General features: G+C 36.6%; 2 protein-coding genes across 5 annotated transcripts; one reads left to right on the forward strand and one right to left on the reverse strand.

Moving 5' to 3' along the window:
• Positions 1-383: 383 nt before the first annotated feature.
• On the reverse strand, positions 384-23,803 carry LOC136801889 (interaptin-like). 4 transcript variants are annotated; one of them, XM_067058562.1, is made up of 19 exons: positions 23,468-23,803; positions 22,921-23,033; positions 22,171-22,348; positions 20,729-21,286; positions 20,327-20,433; positions 19,655-19,714; positions 10,799-10,981; positions 10,195-10,257; positions 9,753-9,833; positions 6,383-6,461; positions 5,673-5,761; positions 5,231-5,308; positions 4,422-4,475; positions 3,825-3,846; positions 2,866-2,933; positions 2,338-2,460; positions 1,902-1,955; positions 1,485-1,547; positions 384-821 (listed from the first exon to the last, which is right to left on the reverse strand). In XM_067058562.1, the coding sequence occupies exons 1-19, from the start codon at positions 23,727-23,729 to the stop codon at positions 687-689; spliced, it is 2,370 nt and encodes a 789-aa protein (XP_066914663.1). In that variant the 5' UTR covers positions 23,730-23,803; the 3' UTR covers positions 384-686. The 4 variants fall into 4 exon arrangements, with proteins under 4 accessions (XP_066914663.1, XP_066914665.1, XP_066914666.1 ...); XM_067058563.1 differs by having other exon boundaries at positions 602-818; positions 23,468-23,797; XM_067058564.1 differs by lacking the exon at positions 20,729-21,286.
• LOC136801885 (uncharacterized) lies at positions 14,746-17,202 on the forward strand. The gene is made up of 2 exons (XM_067058556.1): positions 14,746-15,103; positions 15,410-17,202. Exons 1-2 carry the CDS (start codon positions 14,842-14,844, stop codon positions 16,213-16,215), a joined length of 1,068 nt encoding a protein of 355 aa, XP_066914657.1. The 5' UTR covers positions 14,746-14,841; the 3' UTR covers positions 16,216-17,202.
• Positions 23,804-23,894: the final 91 nt, after the last annotated feature.

The following is a 23,894-nucleotide window of genomic DNA, read 5'->3' on the forward strand; positions in this document are numbered from 1 at the left end:
TATAACGATATCGCTATCCTCCCTTACTAAGATAAGAAGTTTGGAAAGTTGCGCTTATTTTCTAAGAAAGTGTGACCAGTGAAAGAATAACAAAATGTAATTGGCTATGTTATCAACTGATAATTGGAGGTGAGAAATTCAAATTCATAGCCCAAACCATATTACACATTTTTTATAAGAACATCCAAAATTTTTGAAGCCTTCGGATGATCTTAATTTTTTGAATTTTAAGCCTAAAATGTTCTTAAGTTGTTCTTAATTCTTTGGCCATCGAAACCATATGTTCTACTCATAATAAAAAACGTGTATTCATTTCGCCATCAGTATGTACGTGAAAGACGAAATCATATAATTTATCTCCAGGCTAAAATTAGATTGTATAAAACATGATTGTATAGTGTAATTTTTTATAAGAACTCGATTTTGTTTGTATTTACAGATAACTACAGTATACCCACCATAAAAATTTTAACCTTTAATACAAAAAATAAAAATTTGATATCTACAACTTGTTTATTTACAGAAAGTTTGGAAAATATTAAGAAAAATTTTTGAACGAGAAAATTTATAATTTTAAAACATTTATAATTTTATAATTTTTGTGTAGTATTTCTAAAGAACCGAAAAAATGAGATTTCGAGATCTTATCAAAACTCGAAGTCGGTCAAAACATCCAGATAAGTGACTCAATGTTGGTACTTGCCACCACCGCCTCCGATGCGTTTACCGAAGTTATACGAATATCTTTGCAAAGAGTTTGAGTCGCGTTGCTCGTTTCTCCAGTTATGTTGCGTGTACGGTGATTGATGGAATCTCCCCTGCTGTAGAAAAAATGCGTTCATAAACCACGTAAAGTTAGTACTTAAGTCTGCAAACGCAGTCTGAAAGAGTCTAAGACAGCAGGATTAGGGCAAAAGAGAGAACTTTTAAAAACATTTTTCAAAAATTAATTAGCAGGAGGGACGCTTATTAGGTACCCGAGAGTATCTCTCCAAAGGTAGAGGAAGGTGCCACTCTTTCTCCCTGGATTGCTCCACTTTATCTTAATGATTCTCCTAAAAAAGTTAGGAATATGAAAAAACTCCGTTCTTATAAAAAACGTGTACATAATCTTTCCATACCTAAAGACACATGAAAGGAAAAACCCTTCAGTCATCAGCATTCAACACACCCCTGTCTCACAGCCTCGCTGGAACTTTTTCCACAGTGGGGATGAAGATTTTTTGTCGGAATCCCTATAGGGATAGAAATTCTATTGTTCTTTGGTTCAAAAATCTAGCGGAGATGGTTATGGAATACAATTTACCCATTGAACTGGGATGGAAACAATTTTCCAGTAGGGCTGAAATTGTAGGCTACTTTTCCATGTAGGGACGAAATTTTGACTACATTCTCCATTGAGATAGAGGGTCATACCGGGTCTGTGATATAGGGGTATTTCGACATTACAAAAAGGCGTGGTTGTGATTAAAATTCTTCCTTACCATAGAATTAGCAGCCATTATAGAAGGCCGTTGGTTGCCATAGCCATAAGGCAAACTTTTTCTCTATAAGTAGAAGAAGAAAAGAAATTGTTTAAAAAAATGTTTGAAATTCAAATTCAAATATTTCTGTCTTGATGTTGGGACTGATTGACTGAAAAAGGTATAAAGTGGTCCTGAGCGGCCACGTCGACAACAATTTCTCACAACAATATAAATCAGAGTGGTCATGTTCAATCGAAAAAAGTCTCAATCTAAGCAATGTAGTTTAGTGGAACTGACAATGGATTTGTTATGATTTAATCTTACAAGGAAATTATTTTGTCGGTGATTTTTTAAACTATTCGTAGCCGATAAGGATGTAATAAATTTCAATGAAACAAGATGTCGTCATTCATGATAGAGAATTATTATGCTGACCTCATAGAAGGATTTGACGTTCGAATAATGCTGTTCTCGTTCCACTCTTTCAAGCTGGAAAGAAAAGAAAAATTATGGCTGTTGGCTCAGTAACTTTTTTCGCGACTTGGGAATCTTAGATTTGCACATGTGTTAAAGTCCGTGAACAAGCTTCCATTTCACCTAATCTCGTTCATCTCCCTAGGGGTTTGCCATTTTTCGTGAGGACTGGATTTCGCAAAATGGGTCAAAATTTTCGGAAATCGCGAAAATTAACCCGCGTCAAAATCTTAAACCATTCAAATTAGTAGACGAAATATAATAAATATTTGTTGATTAGAAGTGCTGCATTTATATCAATATTATGAAACCAGGAACTACAGTGAGACCAAAAGCTCAAAATTGGAGATGTATATCCAAAAAATAATCGATGGTAGAAAGACAGTAATAAACTTACATGGTCTTTCAACATGGCAATAGTATGATGGGCTTCTTCCAACTCTCGCACCATTTTTAACTGATCGTCAATTTGCTGAATGTTTTCCGTTACCATAGCTACGCTCTTCTCTTGATCACGTGACTAAATGACGAAAGCAACATGTTTGTCTTCAGACATTAAATCACACTTTTTCGAGAGCTTATTTTTTGTGACATATTGGTGACATATTGGGTAGAAAGACTAGAAAAGTCGACCCTTTTAAAGCTTGCCCCGTCGAACTTAAACTTCCCGTTCGACTTCAATTTAGCGAGAGTAACTGTAATTCGTTTAGTAAACTTTTTAAAATTTCATTGGAAATCAATACTTTTTGAGAAATTTTGAAAAGGAAACTAGCGCCGGTACGTAGTAAGTTTCAAGAAGGGATTGTAAAATCTTAAACTCTCTTTATGGAAGGAAAAGGTGGATAAAAAGTATGCAAAATATGTCATTTGTCATAATAAAAGACTTCCCGAGGTCTGAGCATTAAATCAAAGCATTGAAAGTCACCTTGCTGCTATTACTGTTTTTCTCTGATTGTTTGTTAGGCTTTCCTGTTCTTGCCATTTGACCATTTTCTGTGAAAATAAAAATAGAAATTAAATGTTTCAAACCTCGACGTGTAAGTGTATGAGTCTGGTTCTAAGCTGTAGGAAACAGGAGAACAACACACTATACCGAGTTTATGTATGTGTGTTTTTTTGCGACGGAGACGGTAAGGTTCTAATTTGACTAGATCCTGACCGACTGAGGACGACGGTAAATCAGCACTTTCACCGTCCTCGATTTTGCAGGTTAAAACTGCGGGTTATTCCAAATCACTTCAGTCACTCTACCGCCCTCAAAAGTGGTAATACATAAACTCGCTTATGAGTCTATGTATCGAAGGATATCGAGGATGACAGTACGCAAAACAAAGTCGATAGTTGACTTGTCTGTACACAGACCCAGTATCTACGGCTGATTTCAAAATTCATTGCCGTAGAGGGTCTGTTATCATTGTCTTTTCTGATTTGAGATTTTTCAAACCGACCGCTGCAATGGAGTGTTGGTGAGAGAGGGGAGACGATGAGAAGTGTTACTCTCTATAAATCATACTTCATCGTAGAGATCTCCGTACGGGAATTTTTTTTATCAAACAGACAATGCGAACAGAGTGTACTACGAAGCGGTAAACGTAAATACACTCTGGCACAGAGTAATAGTTGAAGTGATAAAACTATATCGTCTTTGTTCACCTAAACAGACGACGGTGTTTTTACAGTCGTCGAGCAAAGTAGACGGCGATTTTGGTGACATGTCCACTTTGTTTTGCGTCAACATTATGATTTATCTCGAATACATAAACTCGTTACAAACCAGAAGGGGGTCAAATCATTTCTCGACCAATAGGAATAATGTAGTTTCAAAGAAGCATATGATATCAAATCAACCAATAAAATTTCCACTACCAAAATGGATATGAATACCTTGTTCTAATAGTTGAATAATCTAAAATAAGAAAAATAGTAGCAAATGAAAGAAGAATAAAAAATTACTGACTAAAGCAGTTTCAACAATTTTAAAAACCAGAGCAGAAATCCAATTTGAAAAAGAGCTTCTGTTTACAATTTTTTTATAAGGAACGAGTAAATTTTTGTCGAGGCTGGACTGTTCTTATTTCTTTGAGCCTTTAATCATGTCCTTATATTCAAGGTAGAAGAATATAGGCATTTTAGGCTCTGTATCCAGCTTTGATGCTTCGAGAAAATTTTCTGAAACTTAGCAATGTCAAGGTAAGCATTGTTCTTTAATCAATTCTTTTAATCAATTTTTTGACGATTTTGAGCCTCGTTGTTCCTATAAAATTGTTCTTATAAAAAATATAATCTGAGTGGAATACATCAATTTAATTCAGGTTTGATAAGATTTCACCATTCAAATTAACCAGAGTTATTTTCGTTCCAACCTCTGCACCATATCCTCCAAAATGACACTTTCTTAATTTTCTCCTCCAAAACAGGGTGTTTTTTCCACAATTTCAGTGTTCTTAAGAGGTGCAGCACCCGACAGCAATTCCTTTATACCTTTTCTTGTTTTTGGATGTTTAATTTCATTCTGTTGACTTCAGCGTTTTTGATCTAAAAAAAACAATATGCACAATATAGAATTAAAAAATGCTGAGTAAGCAATCGCCTGATATACGTTAAAGGTTTTCTTTTTAAATAAGAGTTATAATGTTTGCTTACTCATCAATTTTAATTCACAAGCTTTTTCAAATTGGATTGACACGTATGTGGAGCAAGATTGAGGAAAAGATCTTGCTTATGCTAGGTAGACACCGTTCTGATATGAAGTATGTGTCTGATATGAAACGGGAACACTTATGTAAAAATAAAACCTTTAAATGGTGTCCTTTAGCGAAATGCAGTCAGGGCGTCAGAAAGCTGTTACTTCATTGATTCCTATCTAATTGATTGATCTAACCAATCACTTCTTTTTAAAGGCCGGGCTCCACTTTCGCGCGAAATGGGCGACAGTTTTTTTCTCAATCTTTTTTGCCTGAAGAAAAGATTACGTCATAAAAAAGTTTTGCGCGAACAAAAAATAAGTTGAAGGAAGTTCTACTTTTTCATCCGTTACGTCAATTTCGACCAATGGAATTGCTTTATTTTTCAACCGACCAATGACCTTGCAAAAACGTCAAAAAGTTTTCGCTCATGTCGCGCGAAAGTGGAGACCGGCCTTAACAAACAGCACATAACACATAACATGGGCGTCATTTAGTGAAATGCAGTTACGGGTAAAAGCTGTTACTTCATTGTTTCTATCTATTTGATTGATCTAACCAATCACTTCTTTCATAACAAGGGGAAATGAAAATTTGAAAATGAACCTGTAAATCATGGAGCGTCTTTTGTTGTTCTTCGTGAGCTGTTTGTAATTGCAAATACTTTTCTTCAACCTCGTTTTTCTGTTATGGAAATGGAGAGTTCAGAACAACAATTTTCATCGGCGAAATTATTTTACTAGTAGCACAAAAAAAGGCTTCTGTTGTACCTCCTGCTGTACCTGTTGTTGATTGCTTACAAAAATATCAAAATATGATAAAGGTTTTTTATGAGGACAATTTTATAAGAACAAGAGGTCAAAATTTGGCTGTAAGGAACATTTTAAGAACATTTAACCCTAAAAGTTTTGATAAATAATTAAGAACAGCTCAGTCTGTGCTAAAATTTACTAGTTCTTAATAAAAAACGTGTGTATTCATTCAGCCTAACTCAAGTTAAAAATGCATCATTGACAAGAAAGGCAATTTGGTTCGGTAAAATACACACCTGTATAATTTCGTTCTGTAAATTATTAACTCGTTCTTGAAGCTCAATCTTCTCTTTACTTTCCATGATAAGTTGGGAACGTAGTTGACCTGAAGAAAAAAACAGATAATTGCTCATCTTTATTTAGGTTGTGAATAATTATAAAGGAATATATCATGTTCAGGCTCAATCATATTCAAAAATGTAGATCTGATAGCTAATGTCTCCTTTGTTGGATTTTACTCACTTCCAAGATAAGTTCCGCGTAGTTTTCATATAAACGCTGGATTGGAAGTGATTTTACCATACTGTGCCAGCACGTATATCTGCGTTAGATCATTTCCGTTAGTAATGCGAAAGTCGTGAGTTCGAATTTCACTTCGGTCCTCAGTTTAGTAGTTCTCTATCAAACCGAGGTCAATGCGCACATACGTACGTGTTTATACAATATGGCAATGATATCGTTGAGTATCGAGATTAAAGCTCTCGTTCAGACGGACGACTTTCTGCCCTGCCTATTCTAATTGTTAGAGTAGGCAAAAAGTGGGCAAAAAGTTGGCAGTTAAAATCTATGCTTGGAAAAGATTGAAAAAGTCATTGCATTGACGTCAAAAGAGGGCATTGCATTGACTTTAGACAGCCACCTTTATGCCACTTAAATTCACAATTAGAATAGGCTCGGCGAAAAGCGGGCCGTCTTAACTAGAGAGCTAAGATAGGTCACAACATACCAACGACAGAATTAGTGTCTTCATTGATTCCTTCAGTTCTGGCGACAGCTAATTGGTGACTCAATTGACTCTTCTCGTGCTAAAGAGAGAGAGAGTAGGTGAAGTCATGTTATGAAACCTGGAAGTTCAAAAACCAATAAAATTATAGAAGAGTGACTAATACTTTTTGCAATAAAATTTACGTATTCAAAAATCAAACTTTAAAACTTTAAAAGAAATGCTGTATGAAATTGGGCCATTCCATTTCACCCCATACAGGGAGTGGACGAACTTTTCAAAAATTTCCAGAAGGTTTAAGGAAAGGTTTTCTATTTTTTCCAGGGGATAAAAATAATCAGATCAGTTAAATAGTTATTTACAATATATATTAATTAGAAATCTCATAAAAATACACATTCGCTATCTTTTTCACATGCGCTGCGCAAAAGGCTAAGCAAGAGAAATTTGACTTTCCGGTCACTGCTAGTCAGTTTTTCGAAGTTACTAAATTTAGTGGAGTCCGGACCTTAGAGACCATTGAGACCAATGTAGACTAGCAAGCGTCTGTCTTTCCTTGGACACAGCAACGCGGGAATAGTGCTTATAATAAAGAGTTCTTATAAAAAATAGAAATTGCCGCGGGAGAGTGGATTGGAAAGACAGACTAGTTCCAAACGGTGCAATACGGGATTTTGCTTCAATCTAATCTCAGGCAACGTTCCCTCGAAAAAGAGGGAAGAAAAATGAATGGACACGGCTTATTTTTTCTTCTATTCTCATCGCAATATTTGAGTTTCTCGGAGTTATGGATGAGAAAAAAAATATAAACACAAACAGAAAAACGTGGCGAGGACTTCTCCAACTTCTTTGCTAAGCTGAGAAGAGAAGATTTTTAATGCTTTTAAATGTTTATAAACACAGATTTAAACTGTCTTGGCATTCTCTATCTGAGATACTTTATTCATACATTGTTTTTGGCTTGGTTGGGACGTTGATATATTCAAATGTTTATAAACACAGATTTAAACTGTCTTGGCATTCTCTATCTGAGATACTTTATTCATACATTGTTTTTGGCTTGGTTGGGACGTTGATATATTCAAAAAACAAACAAACTTTTATATGGATTATACTTTCACTTTTTCATGTGATTGTTGTGATTGAAAGATTTTTTGATTGTGTATGGTTATAGACATTCATGACATGTTTTAACACTGGCATCTTTGAAATTTTGTTGGCTTGGTACGTTGGTAAATCTATAGTACAAGTGCAGTATTTATGACAATATGACACAGCTGAACACAGATTCCATGACTGCATGCAGGATACTTTTTGCAGGGAATGTTCAATATGTTTATGCTCACATTCATTGGGTAACAGAACAGATCACTGCTTTTTCTATAGTACAAGTTAAACTTGATAACCTTATCTCAGAGAATGTAACTCTGAAATGGCTACAGAAATCCTCAAAAATTAAGATGGAAAGTGGTATTTACATAACATTTTTCGTGTTGCGATACATGGTGTGGAAATGATAAAAAGTGAAAGTGGTAATTTGGAATTTAAAAATTGAATGCTTTTTGTACGAAAATAATATTCTGACAAGCTGACCAGTGAGACACATCTTGGTTCTATTTGTGAATGAAAATAACAACATTTTACATTGAGATGACTGGTTTTCTGGGTTTTCGGATGCCCGGCCGTTGTTTAGCTGGATTTCACTACCTTGAAATTGTTAGATGTACGAGGATCAGGATGTTTTGGGTTTTCACTACTGGCAGACTTCCAGGGGGGCACTTAGGCAAACTTAAGTATGGGGACATGCCGCTGATCAGGGTCCCTTTTTCAGACTCTAGAGATATATGATAGGGTGCCAAATTTGTACTAATTTTCAAGATAGTAACCCTGACTGGGTCGATTTTTGGTCATTTTAGACAATTTTTACAGTGAGAATATTAGAAATATTAGAAAATATTTGAATTTTTCGTCTACTTTAAGTCATTTCTGCCACTTTACAGATTTTTTTTGGATTGAATCATTTATCGTTCTGAAATGGTCCCAAATTTACCAAACATTCATATCTCACAGGGTCCCCTTTTCAAACTCCAGCGCAGGGCACATCCCCGTCGGTCGTCAAGGTTGGTGCCCCCTCCCGCGGAGCATACTTCTACCTTGTAATTTTTTGTTGTCCCCTGGTGTTATTGAACACGTTCAGACTGAAATTTATACCTACTGTGAAAGTCTTTCAAAACTTATACTGCTTATATACTTATAAAATTTATGAAAATTTTGATTGGACTTTTGCCAATTTAAAAACAATCTACTAGGATTTGGAAGTAATTTTATGTAGGTATACTATATATAATTTTTATAGCAAAATTGGAGGTCAATATGAACAAATACATATAATTTTATGTTTTGTAAAAGCTGTTGCTTTTTTGAAAATATTTTTCTTATGCCTGCAGTGGATCTTTTATATTTTTGATGTCGTTTTTCTAAAAAAATGTTCATCTTTTTCTTTTGCCTTCAATTTTTTCAAAATGAAAAAGCTTCTAAATTGACTGATATTCCATTGTACTCACCTTCTTTTATAATACATTAAAATCAAAAAATAATCAGGATGTGAGTTTGTTTTGATTTGAGTGAATTGAATTGTATATCCAAATGTTGCACTATAATAATAATAATAAAGTGTAAAAAGTACCGAGTTTTGTTTACTTTTTTATTCTAATCCGTGAGAGTGAGTGCGCTGTTTTGAGTGAGCACTCCGCCGCGGTAGAAAAAGCACTCCATCGTTTATTTAGTAAATAGCGCCTTTTGGAACTAGTCGTTGTATTCAGTGAACATATATAGAAATAGATCCCATTGCAAGTTTAATCTGCAGCGAAATACAGCGACGTGGTTTACTAGTCTAAGACCAATGTGACTATTGAGATCAATGAGACCATTGAGGCCATTGAGACTTTGAGACCCGGGCGAACGTGAGCGGACGTGTTCGGTAAATTAAACAAGATGAAATTCAGAGCCGACATTGTAAAAACTCCAGCTCATCCGAATATATTGGCTGACAATATATTGCAGTGTAGTGTATGTAGCCCTTTAGAGCTGACTAGTCCTCCGTTTTACATTCTTTTCTGGTTGTCAACAACGGGATTCGAATGTTTTAAAATTCGAACGTTCGAAAATTAGAAAACAACTTGGCGGACTAGTCGACTTCCAAACTGGGAACACTTCCGCGGGAGTCCTGTGCTTAGTATCTAGTCTATCTGTGGTACCTCCCCAAAAACCTTAAAGTCTTCTATTATGAAGATCTTGGACTGAGATATCTCTTATAATTCAAACATATTAAACAGAAACAACCAGTCAAGAAAAGTGTACAATAAAAACATACGCCCAGTTTGAGGATTTCTTGACGTTGTTGGCGAATGTCGTCCGCCATTTTGTTGCAGCAGTCTTTAAGACGTTCTATCTCCTGCAATGGTTTGAGAAAGTAAACTTCATTTCAAGGTAATGGCTTCAAAAAGTCCGAAATTCAGGAGTAGAGTAGAACGGAGTAGAACAGCGGCCACTCGGACTAGGTTATCCAGAAAGCCAGCCATCAATATTTTGAAAAGAGTTATACATAAGAAACAGGACAAAGCAAAGTAGCCTTTTAAAGTTACTTAGAAGAAAAGTTATTAACGAAAGACGTCTATTCGTTAACCGAGAGAAGATATTTGAGCAAACGAACGAACGAACGAACGAACGAACGAACGAACGAACGAACGAACGAACGAACGAACGAACGAACGAACGAACGAACGAACGAACGAACGAACGAACGATAAATGCACCTTCCACTGGTACGTGATCATGACATCAAGATTGGGGTTCAAATAGGTTTGTTGACGTGTGTCCTGTAAAACAAGCAAATTGATTTGCTTTATTTCATCAGTCAGCTGAAAATGAACATCTCCCTACCAGCCCCTATTGAGCAATCGAAATAAGTGGCCCCTAGCAATGCCATTGAAAGTTTGACTTCAATTGCGTATTGAATACATATCGGCACAAAATTTAAAGTATAAAATTGATTGAAACCGAGCATTTCTGTATCAAAAGTTACGACCATTGGAAAAGTGGCACCAGAATTTGAGCCCCTATTTCGTTGAAGCCCCCCCCAAGCGGATTTCGTGATGACGTGATAGGGACTTTTTAGCAGCGTGATTACGTGATTTGGAAATTTCTTCTTCGTGATTGCTTGATGAGAGGTCATGCAAAGGGATGCGTGACTGTCCATTTTTTCATGATTTGCGTGATCGTGATTAAAGACAAAAATTTGCATGATATCGTAATCAGAGTTACCGCTGGGGGGGGGGGGGCTCTTCGATTATTCTCAAAGAAAGTCGGAACGGAATTTTGTTAAATTCACCGTTCAAAAATGTTAGGATGGAAACTTACACGAAACTGTTGGTCAAACTCATCTCCACTGTCTTTGGAAGGAGGTTCTTTGATCGGAACGTGTGGTTCTACTGAATATTTCCTTGCTTTTCTATTCCTTTGCTCTTCTTCATTTGTTGATAGGGAATGGTACTTCGGCAACAGTTCTCGCACAGCGTTCAATCCAGGTAAATTGAAATGACTCTGGAAAAAAGATACGAATGAATAAACTTGTTGCAAAGGACATACCTGTCTCGCAGACTCGGTGCCGGAAAAATGGCACTCCAAAATCATCCCTACTTGATTTTTTGAGCAGAAAACAATAGAATCTCTTTTTATCCCCGAAGTATCACAGGGGAAGTGAGACAGGGGTATCAAAGGATTCTAATCTTGTGTATACTCCCCTTATAATATTGATTACACGCTTTGTTTAATAAGAACCGGTAAATTTTGGCTCAGGCTGGGCCGTTTTTAATTTTTTAAGGCTTACCATATTCTTATGATGTTCTTAATACGTTAGTTTATTTACTTAAAACTCAAAAACGGTTGAAAATCTATTAAAATCAGTACTCTCTTAGTAACTCCTGAATTTCCTGAGGCTCAGGCTGTTCTCAAGTTGTTCTTAGGTTTGACAAATCTTCAGAAGTGAAATATCAACGATGTAGCTTCATTTTATTTTAATTTTATTTTACTTGACAATATATTTCGATACTTTTGTATCATCATCAATCTTCAGCTTCGTGTTCTTATAAAATTGTTCTTATAAAAAATAGTGTGTAGTGAATATGTATGTCATGTTTTCCAAGGTCAACAGAATCGGAACAAAAGTCACGTGGGAGTTTGAATTTAACCTAAGAAAGCATTTTTGAATAGTGTCTTTTTGCAAAAAAAAATTTTGAAATAAAAATTATTTTCCACTTATCCACTTTCTGAACCTTAAAGGACATCATTTAACGTAAATCCTACTTTTTGCTTACTCAGCGTTTTTAAAAAAAAGAAAGAACAACTTTCTCCCCTATCAACGTCCCACAAACACAATATTTGAAAAACTCTACTGTTTATTCTGCAGTGTCAGCCTCCCTGTCTGACATTGTCTATACCGACTCCATATCTGACATTGTCTATACCGACTCCCTATCTGACATTGTCTATACCGACTCCCTGTCTGACATTGTCTATACCGACTCCCTATCTGACACTGTCTATACCGACTCCCTGTCTGACATTGTCTATACCGACTCCCTGTCTGACATTGTCTATACCGACTCCCTATCTGACACTGTCTATACCGCCTCCCTGTCTGACACTGTCTGTACCACCTCCCTGTCTGACACTGTCTATACCGACTCCCTGTCTGACATTGTTTATACCGACTCCCTGTCTGACATTGTTTATACCGCCTCCCTGTCTGACACTGTCTATACCGCCTCCCTGTCTGACACTGTCTATACCGACTCCCTTTCTGACATTGTTTATACCGACTCCCTGTCTGACATTGTTTATACCGACTCCCTGTCTGACACTGTCTATACCGACTCCCTGTCTGACACTGTCTATACCGCCTCCCTGTCTGACACTGTCTATACCGACTCCCTGTCTGACACTGTCTATACCGCCTCCCTGTCTGACACTGTCTATACCGCCTCCCCCTGTCTGACACTGTCTATACCGCCTCCCTGTCTGACACTGTCTATACCGCCTCCCTGTCTGACACTGTCTATACCGCCTCCCTGTCTGACACTGTCTATACCGCCTCCCTGTCTGACACTGTCTATACCGCCTCCCTGTCTGACACTGTCTATACCGACGCCCTGTCTGACACTGTCTATACCGCCTCCCTGTCTGACACTGTCTATACCGACTCCCCTGTCTGACACTGTCTATACCGCCTCCCTGTCTGACACTGTCTATACCCCTCCCTGTCTGACACTGTCTATACCGACCTCCCTGTCTGACACTGTCTATACCGCCTCCTGTCTGACACTGTCTATACCGCCTCCCTGTCTGACCACTGTCTATACCACCCTCCCTGTCTGACACTGTCTATACCCTCCCTGTCTGACACTGTCTATACCGCTCCCTGTCTGACACTGTCTATACCGCCTCCCTGTCTGACACTGTCTATACCGCCCCTGTCTGACACTGTCTATACCGCCTCCCTGTCTGACACTGTCTATACCACCTCCCTGTCTGACACTGTCTATACCGCTTCCCTGTCTGACACTGTCTATACCGCCTCCCTGTCTGACACTGTCTATACCGCCTCCCTGTCTGACACTGTCTATACCGACCTCCCTGTCTATATAATAAACTAGTCATACAACGGGCACTAAATGCCACCTGTATTATGGTGATATTTAAGTTGCATATTAGGTTTGTTTACACCTGTAAAAAAGTTATTCTGTACTTGCTTTTAAAATGAGCCAAAAGTTTCCTAAACAATCCAAAGAAAACATTTCCGCTGAAAATTAAAGTTTCCGAATAAATCGAGAGACGAACCAAGTTGGCCGGCAATAAAAAGACTTTGCAAGAACTATTTTGTTGATAAAACGCCGGCTTGGTTTTGTCTTTTTCAAAGTTGTTGTACCGCAACAATATATGTTTAAGCAACCTATGGATTGTTTTAGGTAAGTACGGTAAGTCAGGGAAATAATTTACATTTATTCATTTCTTAAAAAATCTTTAGTTGAAAAACACAGTAACAGTGTTGTATATATTTTGTAATTGGTTCAGGGCCGGCGAAACCGGGGGGGCTAGGGGGGCTATAGCCCCCCCCCCCCACTTTTTTGCAAAAAAAAAAAAAGAGAGAGAAAGAGAGGGCGAGAGAAAAAAAGAAAAAAAGAAAAAGAAGAAACGTGGTGACGTTTCTCAAAAACAACAATCTTTCTTTGCTCCACATCCATAAAAATCTAACGGATAAACTTGATGAAGTTGGTAGAGAGTTTGTGTCGACTCGAGTGAATCGCTTTAATTACTTTGGACAATTTTAATCTTTGATCACTGTATGCTTACTGCCTGTTAAAAGCATACTTTAAATGTAATTTTACTTACGAATTTTGAACATGTAAAAGTCCCGCTTTATTTACTTATAGGTTTCATTTTGTTATTATATAGTAGTATATTCTTTGGCGATTATCAGTATAAAAAGACACCTAACTTCTTTGATTTTTTCATTCCAATAACTTCATAAAAATTTAATTTAGGCCGATTCTAAGCTAATGTAGAGTACCATAATTTCAAAAATTTTCCGACCCGTCCGCCCCAACCATGGTGGGGCCTCCTTAGTCACTATATCATTTATCTCCCTCACTTTTAAAACCGATTCGCCGGCCCTGTGGTTCAGTGGTTTGTTTTGTATTCAAAGCTCACGCCATCAACCATCGCAACAAAATGTTCAATATCTATGCGTAGAGCTATGAGTGCCTACTCACTCGCTGTCCTCGTTCCGGTGGCAAAAAGAATAACTTTAACTTCAACCTGTAACTTGAAAATACATGAACTGCACAACCTTATCACGAATATCCCCCGATTCAACAGATTTCAGAAGGTGCAAAAAGTGAACATATTCCTTCGTTGCCCATACCATGGTGGGGGACGGTTGGGTGACGATTTTGTCCTAAGATTTGCCACCCCCTCCCTCTTCAAACGGATGACGGGTCGGGGACCATGTGAATGATATACGGGTTACAAATAAATCAATACAGGAAACATTATAGTTGGAATTCGGTGTATGTGAAATAAAGTAAAGTTATGCAATTGACGTTAGAATCACGCTGTAGTTCACGTGATCAAAACATTCTTTTGACAACAGGATTATTAAGCAATCAACTCATTTTGATAGACGTTTCACAAATAATATCAAAACAAATATTTTGATGTCAGCAGAAAAGAGAAACTTCAAAAGTCATGAGACCTCTCTTTCAGCAACAAAAAATCACTTATGTTTGCAGAAAAAAAAATAACCAAAAGTATTTTCTAATTCTTTGAATAGTTAAATAAGGGGTAGCAATCCAAGCAAACGATAAACAAGAAAGGAAGAGAACAACACACACAAGTCTGCAAAGATGATGGTGGTGGATCGAAAGAAGTGGATTCTTTTGGTAAGCTGTCTAACAATCCTCACAAAAAATGTGGAGAGTCATTCCAACATGCTACTCCCATTATCGTGGTTAGAAGTGAAACAATTCATTAGAGATGTGAATGGAACCTGGATTTTTGATTATTTTGGCGCTAAATCTTATTACCAATGCGCTGCTGGGGGTGCTATACCACATGATTTGATTTGTGATAAGCAACATGATTGTGAGGGCTTTCAAGGACATCCAGGTTTGTTCGTTTGTTTGTAGTTGTTATTTATCGTTGACATAAAAACAAATAGCTACTAGGATGAATACAAGTCAACCTTTTTACATAACTTTGGTTTCCAATGCTTGGTTTTTCTCTTGAAATTCATAAAGGTCCTTGAGGTTTTGATGTTTTTTGGGGGAACTAATTCCTATAATACACCTTTCCCGAGATGTTTTCGACTTTTTTGTTATAATGTTTGAGTGTTTCATTTTGGTAGAATAAAAATCTGCAAAAAAATACAAAAAAAGGGCCTTGATAAGATAAACACTGTTCTGATGTTTCTAGGTTCATCATGCTTTTGGTATAAGAACAACACTTTCGTTGAGAAACCCACCCTCTTTGATCCGGAACTTCGTACCTACGCCCATGCACCCAATCAGGATTTGGTTCTCCGACATCCGTGGCGGGCGCCCGGATCCGCTCCTATCGACAGCCCATGTGGGGTAGCAGGCGGAAATATCAACGGGTGCGAGGGCGGAAAATGCGCCTTTCACAAAGGCGGTTTCGGATACGGGCGAAGATTAGAGGAGATTGAACTACCGTACGAATACCACGTGACTGACTGGAAACGAGGCAGCATTGTGGAGGTGGTGTGGGGCATCACCGCCAACCATGGGGGCGGCTATTCCTACAGATTATGTAAAGTCCCTGAAGGAGGGTACTCAAAGTTGACGGAAGAGTGTTTTCAACAGATTTCTCTAGAGTTTGTTGGTGACAAGCAGTGGGTCCAGTATGGTGAAGATAAATCAAGAAGAGTTGAAATTCAAGCTACCCGTACAACGAAGGGTACATATCCGTTAGGCTCGCAGTGGACTAAAAACCCAATCCCGGCATGCATCGGAGGTCTGGGTGGGTTTTATTATCCAACCAATGAATGTCCTTCCGGCACACAATTCAAACCTCCTCGACCGAATTTATACGGGTTCGGCGTGAACCGGGCACACACGTTTCCGCCATTTTCGTTTTCAATCGTAGATAAGGTTCGTGTGCCGGCAGATTTACCAGCTGGAGATTACGTGCTAAGTTTTAGATGGGATTGTGAGCAAACACCGCAGGTATGGAACACTTGCGCATCCGTAAAACTTTGGTAAAAGCTTGATCCACTAGCCTCGTTCATTTTTTTATAAGAATATATATGGCTTCGATGGTCAGGATATTTAAAAAATTCTAATAACATTTCAAGGCTTTATGGACTCTAAAAGACCCAATTTCTTAAGGAATCGCAAAAAATACCCGTAACATTATGGATGATACCAGCTGTAAACATTGGAGTACAGGCTTCACTTAAGGCTTTATCATAGACTGGATGACACATTCTAAACTTTTGCTTGTGTTGACTGTAGATCAGTCGATCAATTCTTGTTGTTTTCAGAAAGTAAAAATAAGATGTTTTTTATTTGAAATAACGGATTGAAAATCATTCATTTATGTTGCTTTCCAATTTTTGATTATAATTTTTAACTCTAATCTTTAACTTTAGCTTTTTTGCTATTTGGAAATTTTAGTGTTTTTCTTTCAAAATGGCGACCTCGTCAAATGCTCCTAGTTTACTTCACTGGACTTACCGTCATCAAAAATGATTTATTAGAGCATAGTTAAGTCTATAAATAAAAAGACATTCACAACTCAATGTACAAACAATGACAAACAGGCCTTGCAATACCGGTTTATCTTCGTTTGGCTGCATTGGAATTTATTACTTCTAGTCGCAGGAACTAGCTATCGTCCCAATTCTGAGTTAATCTTCTAGATATAATTACTAACACTCTACTTATCAATTCTACTTTGCTAGCGTAGCCGATCAGAGCATTTCACTAGTATACATAATAATTTTATAAATATAAATATTTTTTCTAAACTTTGCACATATATACTATATGATATTTTCAGCCGAAGAGCCAAATGTAAATTTTGGAGATTGAAATATACCATTATCAATATTGTCATTACAAAGGATAAACTGAAACATCTACCACTGCAATTCATTGTATCTTTTTCAGACACGTTTTGATTGTACGCATCATTTCATTTACCTGATATTATGTTTTTAAATCCAAATATCATTTTATTAAACTGCATTTTTATGGAAACAACTGATAGAAAATAATTATTTCTAGGGATAGAGTTTTCAGACTTTCTTATAATAAGGTGTTTTTGGGTATTTTAAGGTATATATTTATCATAGATTTTCCTAAAGAATTGTTTGTTGTTGTTAGAGGATGTCTCCTCTATTTTAGATATATATATATATATCTGTTTTTAATGTTTTATTATTGTGGTGACAACTGATTTGTCATATTTATCTAAATACTTTATCATTGTGGTGACAACTGCTTTGTCACTATTTATCTTATACGGAAATGAGTACTAAGGAACCATGAACTTAACCACATGTTACAACAAGGAAACTATGTCCTTGGTTTTCCATAAGGAAAACGCCTTAGTCACAGGTTAGCGGTGCATTAAGATATCAATGGTAGCATAACTCATTTTCCTTTTCAAAAGTTATATTGGTTTAGAGTTTGGATTTTTAAGATTCATAAGATATAAGTAATTATTCATTCTCACCTTCGATAAATGTGTTTTCCATAGATGAAGCTTTGCTTTTGATTGGAGAAGGATCTCGTGGTTTCAAATTTTTGATTTTGTGGTTTTCTGTGAGAATAGACCTATTGTTCTTGTTTTATTTGCGTCCCATGATTGGTCAATTTGGTTGTAAGTATTGTTTTCTTTTTTGTATTGTGGGCCTGGGCCGATTTTTTTATTGTGTTATGTTATTTGTATTGTTCTTGGCGTTTTAGTTACTAACCTTTTGAGTACTTCTATTATTATGTGTTTTCAAGTCCGTTAGGTTTTAATTGTGCTATTGTTTTGATTTTAAAGTCGTTATTGATAACCGGTTCAGTTCAAACCTCCAATGGGGTGGCTGAAACGATTAGGTTGGAATTTTCCGAGAAGTAAAAGTAGATGAAGAATGTAATAAGTAGAGATGTGAGAATAATAATTATTAATTAAGAATCAAGGTGGATGTTTTATGTATTATAAATGTATTTTCAAAAATTAATTAACTTGATAAAAATTATGAAATATATTGTAAGTGTATCAATCTGTTTAATCTGTTATAAAGGGTGTACGTGTGAGTAGTTGTTTTAAGTTTTTGTGTCGCTTGTTTATAATCTGAGGTCTGGTCGGGAAGATAGATTTCAATGTGTGGTCATTTTTTAGTAGATGCCAGTGTCTATTTAGGATGTTTTTAATTGGTTGAAGATTCTCGTAGTATTCGATAACGAACGGAAGGTAATATTTAGAATTTTGTGAATTTTGATACGTTTTTTGTAGGTATTTGTTTTTGTTTTTCCACTTGTTTTTCCTTTTGTAAACATTCTTTTTGTGTCATGTCTTTTGTTTTTTTGAATTTCTTTTCGATTAATGTTTTAGGGTAACCCCTGTTTATGAAGGTTTCTTTTAAAACTTTCAATTCTTCATTGAATAGTTTATTGTCTGTTGTGAGTGTTCGGTAACGAAGTGCCTGTGTATAGACTATGTTTTCTTTCATATGTTGTGGGTGGTACGAGGTGTAGTGTAGTAGTGGTTTTGCATCAGTGTCTTTTGTATAGATTTTTCTTTTGAATGTTTGTGATTTTTTGTCAATATATATTGTGGTGTCTAGAAAGTTAATCATGTTTTCCGAATGTTCTGTTGTGAATTTAATGGTGTCATGTATCTGGTTTATGTAGGTATTAAATTCGTTTAACTCTTTAAGGTTGCCTTTCCACAGGAGAAATATATCATCTAGAAATCTGCTGTATAGTAAAATCTTTGATAGGTATGGTTCTATGAGTATTTTTTCTTCTTCTAGTTTTCCAAGAAATAGGGTGGCATATGCTGGACACATTCGACTGCTCATAGCTGAGCCAAATTTTTGTCTATATAGTGTATCTTGAAACATAAAGTAATTGTTTTCAAGTATAAATCTGAACAGTGTTTCTATTATTTTGTTATTAGGAGAGTAAGTCGGGATTTTTGATCGATGTAGGTTTATGTAATGTAAGCATGAATTTATACCTTCTTCATGTGGGATATTTGTGTAAAGTGATTTGATATCTATGGTCACTATGTGCTTTGTTTGGGATGCTAAATTTTGGTTTTTCATTAATTTGATTAGGAAGTCTTTGGTGTCTTTAATGTATGAGTGTATTTCTTTTGTTATTGGTTGTAAACATTTAGAAAGGAATTCTGATATATTTTCTGTCAGAGAACTAACAGATTGGTATTCATTTTTCTTTTCATTCAAAACCGATGTCAGAATAAAAACTATCAAAAAATGACAACAACCCTGCGGTGGTACCCCCTACTGGAAAACTGGCCAAAAAATCTTCCTTGATGTAATTAAATATTATCCTTATTGTAAAAAATGAACTAAGTTATTCCCCATTAGAAAGAGGCTTAAAAACTCTGTTAGCTCTGTTACTTTAATCCCCGGTGGACTGACCGGGTCATCGAGACAGGGGTGTCTGAAAGCCGACTTACCTCTTCTTTGACCATCCCTGTAGCAGGTGAGTCTATTCTTGTGACGTCATTGTCCAGTTTCTAAAAGTGGAAAATTCATGAGCTTACTAACAAATTAAAACTGGAAGACCTCCATTCAGTTATTTTTTTTTTTAACTTATCCTGTAACTTATTCAAAGTAATGGTCTAAGTTTAAGTTAAGCTTTCCCATATGCTATCTTGGTGAAGATATGGGATATTCTAACTTTGGAAGGCTAAATCCTAACGCTGAATAATAATTTTTAGAGGAAATAAGCTAAGGCTAAATTTTTAGAAGACGGCATAAGATATCTCGAAAATGAAAAGCTTAACCATTCTAAGCAAGGAATTGTAAGCGTGAAAATAGATTCTATTCATCAGAACGAATAAAAAAATGGGATCAGTTAAAGTGCTGCCAATTAAAGACCTTACATTGTAAGGAGCGGCCGTAGCATGAAGGTAGAGCATCTAGCTACGGTGGACCATGGTCAGGTCAGACCGGAAACTTCATACTTAGTACAAAATGGTAATTCATGCCTCTCTGAGTGATGCTCAAGTGAAGGATAACGGGTAAGTAGAGTAATCCAGGGAAAGGATTCACACCCTTCCCTAACTCGGGGTTACCGAAAAAGGAGCCTTCGGGTCACCTCAGACTACGGTGAAAGACTTTCTTACATTCGTTGGAGGAGGCATGACGGGTGATTCGTCTCTCATCAGTGGATAGGGTGGCTCATTTTCTTCTTCTTCTTCTTCAATTAAATCTCCTTTTTGTTTCACGTTCCCTGTAAAAAGTTAGTTTAACAACCTTTAAGCATTAAAATGTTCGGGATCATGTCTAGTTTCGTGAATATTCTTCAAAATTTTTTATCATTGGAAATACTAAAAATCGTAGCGACTACCTCACCAAAAAACCGGGACTTTTTATTTCTAACTCGACGCCTAGTAAAGGCTATAGAAATACCGAGTTTGGATAAAAAACGTAACAAAAATCAAAATTCGAAACCTTTTATCATCAGAAATATCTGTCATCATTAGAAATATCTGTCAAAGAAAGCCAAGAACAGACAATCTACAAACCTCTCAACACCCTTACTGGTAACGGTTTCCTGGTGAACAAGGGACTATGTTTGAAAGCTTGTTTCTTGTTTAGATCAGTCTGCTGTTTACTCGGTGATGGCTTATTACTGACAGGAAAGTAAATCCTTGGTGCTTCGAAAACCTCCTCCTCCTCATCTCCTCTCTGACTTGATTCAACCTCTTTGTTCACAACATCTTCAACCTTCCTGTTTATCTTTATAGTTTTCTCATTTTTGTCTTGCTTGTGGTGGCTTTTCTTATCATCTTCTTTACTGCTTGTGATCTGGTCTTTCTTTTTGCTTACATGCTCAAATGTATCTTTCTTATTTCTCCCTATCTGATTCTTATCACGAATGAACTCCTTTACAACAACTGGGGTCGGTTGTCTTTGGTTAGACTCGTTCACCGGATCACTGTGTATCATTTTACGAACTTCTGAAACTTCCATACTACTCAACTCGAAAGTGTTATCTTCTTCTTTCTCTCCTTTGGAAGGTGATCTGCTCTTCTTCTTCTTCACTCTCTTCTTCTCTTGTCTTTCTACTTGACTACTCTTTGCTGTGAAATAGAAAAAAATTCAAAGAAAGTCAAAGAAAACCGCGTACCATCAACAACTGCTCTAACTTGGGACTTTTCTGACAAAACATGGGACGCCAATATTCGGCCACCATTTCACCGAACCTCCAAAGTCTTTTGATTTGAGTTAAGGAACGGCGTATTTAAAAATATACGATTTCTCTTTCGATTTTACAGTAAGTGAAAATACAGACCATATATGCGACAGTCCCATGTTTCGACCAATCGTCCAAAGTTAGAGAAGTTAACGGTAAATACACCTATTAACCATCGAAGCGTGAGGAGGCTGGGTTCGAGTTTACCAGGAAGAAATGATGTAAGACAGAATGTTTTAACTTATTGCATTGATATTCTCATAGACAAAGTTTTGTGACGTCATTTCCTTGTAAATTCATTACCAGTATTGACCATAGATTTATAAAGCCCGAAGGACTAGATATCGTGCTTTGGCTGAAAAATGTGCCGAGGTTAGGTAGAAAATCCTACCTAAGTCACGTGACATTACAATAGAATTTCAGCGCTTGACCAATAAGAAGCTTTGCTGGTTTCCGAAAACAATAGCAGCAATAATTTTTGCGGTATTCACTTGTTTTTAGAAGAGCTTAAAGCACGACATCTAGAACGCCACGTTACCAGTTCTCTATTAGAAGCTAACCACACATTTTAAGGGTTGATACATGATGGCGTACAGATTATTTACTCTTTAAATTGAGCAGGGGTCCAAATGACGAATATCTTATCTTCCGCCCAATTATTTGTAACCGTTCATTTCGAAAGAAATTATAACAGAATCAGAATTATAACAGGATTGACCTGCGGAGGAACCTGATTTACATTTAAATAAAAAAACATCCAATAATACTAACTCTTTGGGGCTTGTTCTTTCGCTTCTTGAAAAATGCTGACGTCAACAAATAATTCCAACCAACCAGAGGCCACTCTGACCATTTCGTTTTCCAGATTTGATGAAAGCTTCAACTTTATACTGTGCTTAGCACCGACAATCGTTTTGTCTGAATCAAACAGTTTCTTTCTTGGATAGATCTGAGAAAAAAGAATATTTTGTATAATTGCATTCCAAATTTCTAAATTATGGCGTCGTAGAGTAGCCAAAGCGATGAATTTTCGAGCATGTTTCTTATGTAAAAGAAAGCCAGTCCAGTTTTAAACTTAATAACCCGCCATATTTTTTTTCATTTGTTCTCGTCAACACAGCGATTCAAATGTCTCAAAACCCAAACATTCGAACATCTAAGGTAAAACGGCTTGGATGGAAAACAGCATGGCAGACTAGCTGACTTCACCACTTGAACACTTCCACAGGAAATCTGCTTATCTAGTGTGTAGTAATAAATTCTGGACGACAACAAACCGATTCGGATGTTTTGAAATTCGAAGGTTCGAAAATCTAAGGTGAGGAAATCAACATGGCGGACTGTTCCACTTCAAAATTGGACACACTTCTACAGGAAATCAGTGAGCAGTTAGCCTATCTAGTGCGTAGAAATAATATCTTGATATCTATGATATCTGTGATGGGTGCTATATGTTCAAGAGTTATTCATTAAAATGACCGACTCTCTTGGGAAAAAAACGTTTAAGAGATATATCGTTACCTGTACAGTGCCCTGTGAATGCACGACGAAACCATCAGAAACTTGAGGAACTACTTTCGCTTCATCATATCTCAATAAAGTGGCGTGCAATAATATTGGTTGCCCAACAAGTTCTAAAGGAGAGAATTGAACAAATTGGAAAAAAGGTTTGTCTAAAATTATTTTTTTTATTTAAGTCTTATTGTATGTATACTATGCCATAATTCAAGGCAGGGCTTCCCTTACCATGAGACAGTTATATTTCATGACTTTTTCAGTCTTTTAGGCAGGACTGAAGGAGGCCAAGCATGAACAGAGATTAGATATAGTCGATCGATATTTTACGTAGAAAGACCAGTAATCTCTGGTAATATAAGACTTCAGGTATTTGTTTGATTTTTTCTCGGACTCACGACCAGCCTATCGGAACTAACTAACTAAACGGAACTTGGGAAAGAGCAATGATTTGAACTGAGAACCCCTGGTTTGTGGCACTGACACCTTGGACCATTTCGGTCGTAAGTCCTCCGAATGAGAAATCTCATAAATCGAAAATTAACAAGCTTACGTTTTGTTAACTCAATCTTAAACGTTCCATTTTGGTCATTGTGAAAGATTTGATTTCTTTCACCAGACAGCTGCCACTTATCTGTCAACACTTTTCCTTCACTCGGTTCCGTGAAAATCTCTCCATCAGGTTGACAAGGTAACGGTTGTTGTTTACAAGTGGTTGTCAAGAGAGCTTTGAATATTCCGTCTTCGTGAACCAAGATGTTTGGGATATTGATGTCCACAGCTCCCAAACGTTTTTGCTGATTTGGTCCTCTCATAGCGTGTTCATAAATTTATGATTTTGTTGTATTTTTGTGTTTACTTGTCATTTTCTATTTTCATATTTCTCGCTAGAAGGATTAAGAAGGTCAATAGAATTTGTTGCACAATTCAGAATAATTAAAGCCAAAATTTGTTTTTCAAATTCTACTGAGAAATCCCAT

This window comes from Clytia hemisphaerica, unplaced genomic scaffold (genome assembly GCF_902728285.1).
Source record: "Clytia hemisphaerica strain Z4C2 unplaced genomic scaffold, Clytia hemisphaerica genome assembly, whole genome shotgun sequence".
In the NCBI taxonomy this organism is placed as follows: domain Eukaryota; kingdom Metazoa; phylum Cnidaria; class Hydrozoa; order Leptothecata; family Clytiidae; genus Clytia; species Clytia hemisphaerica.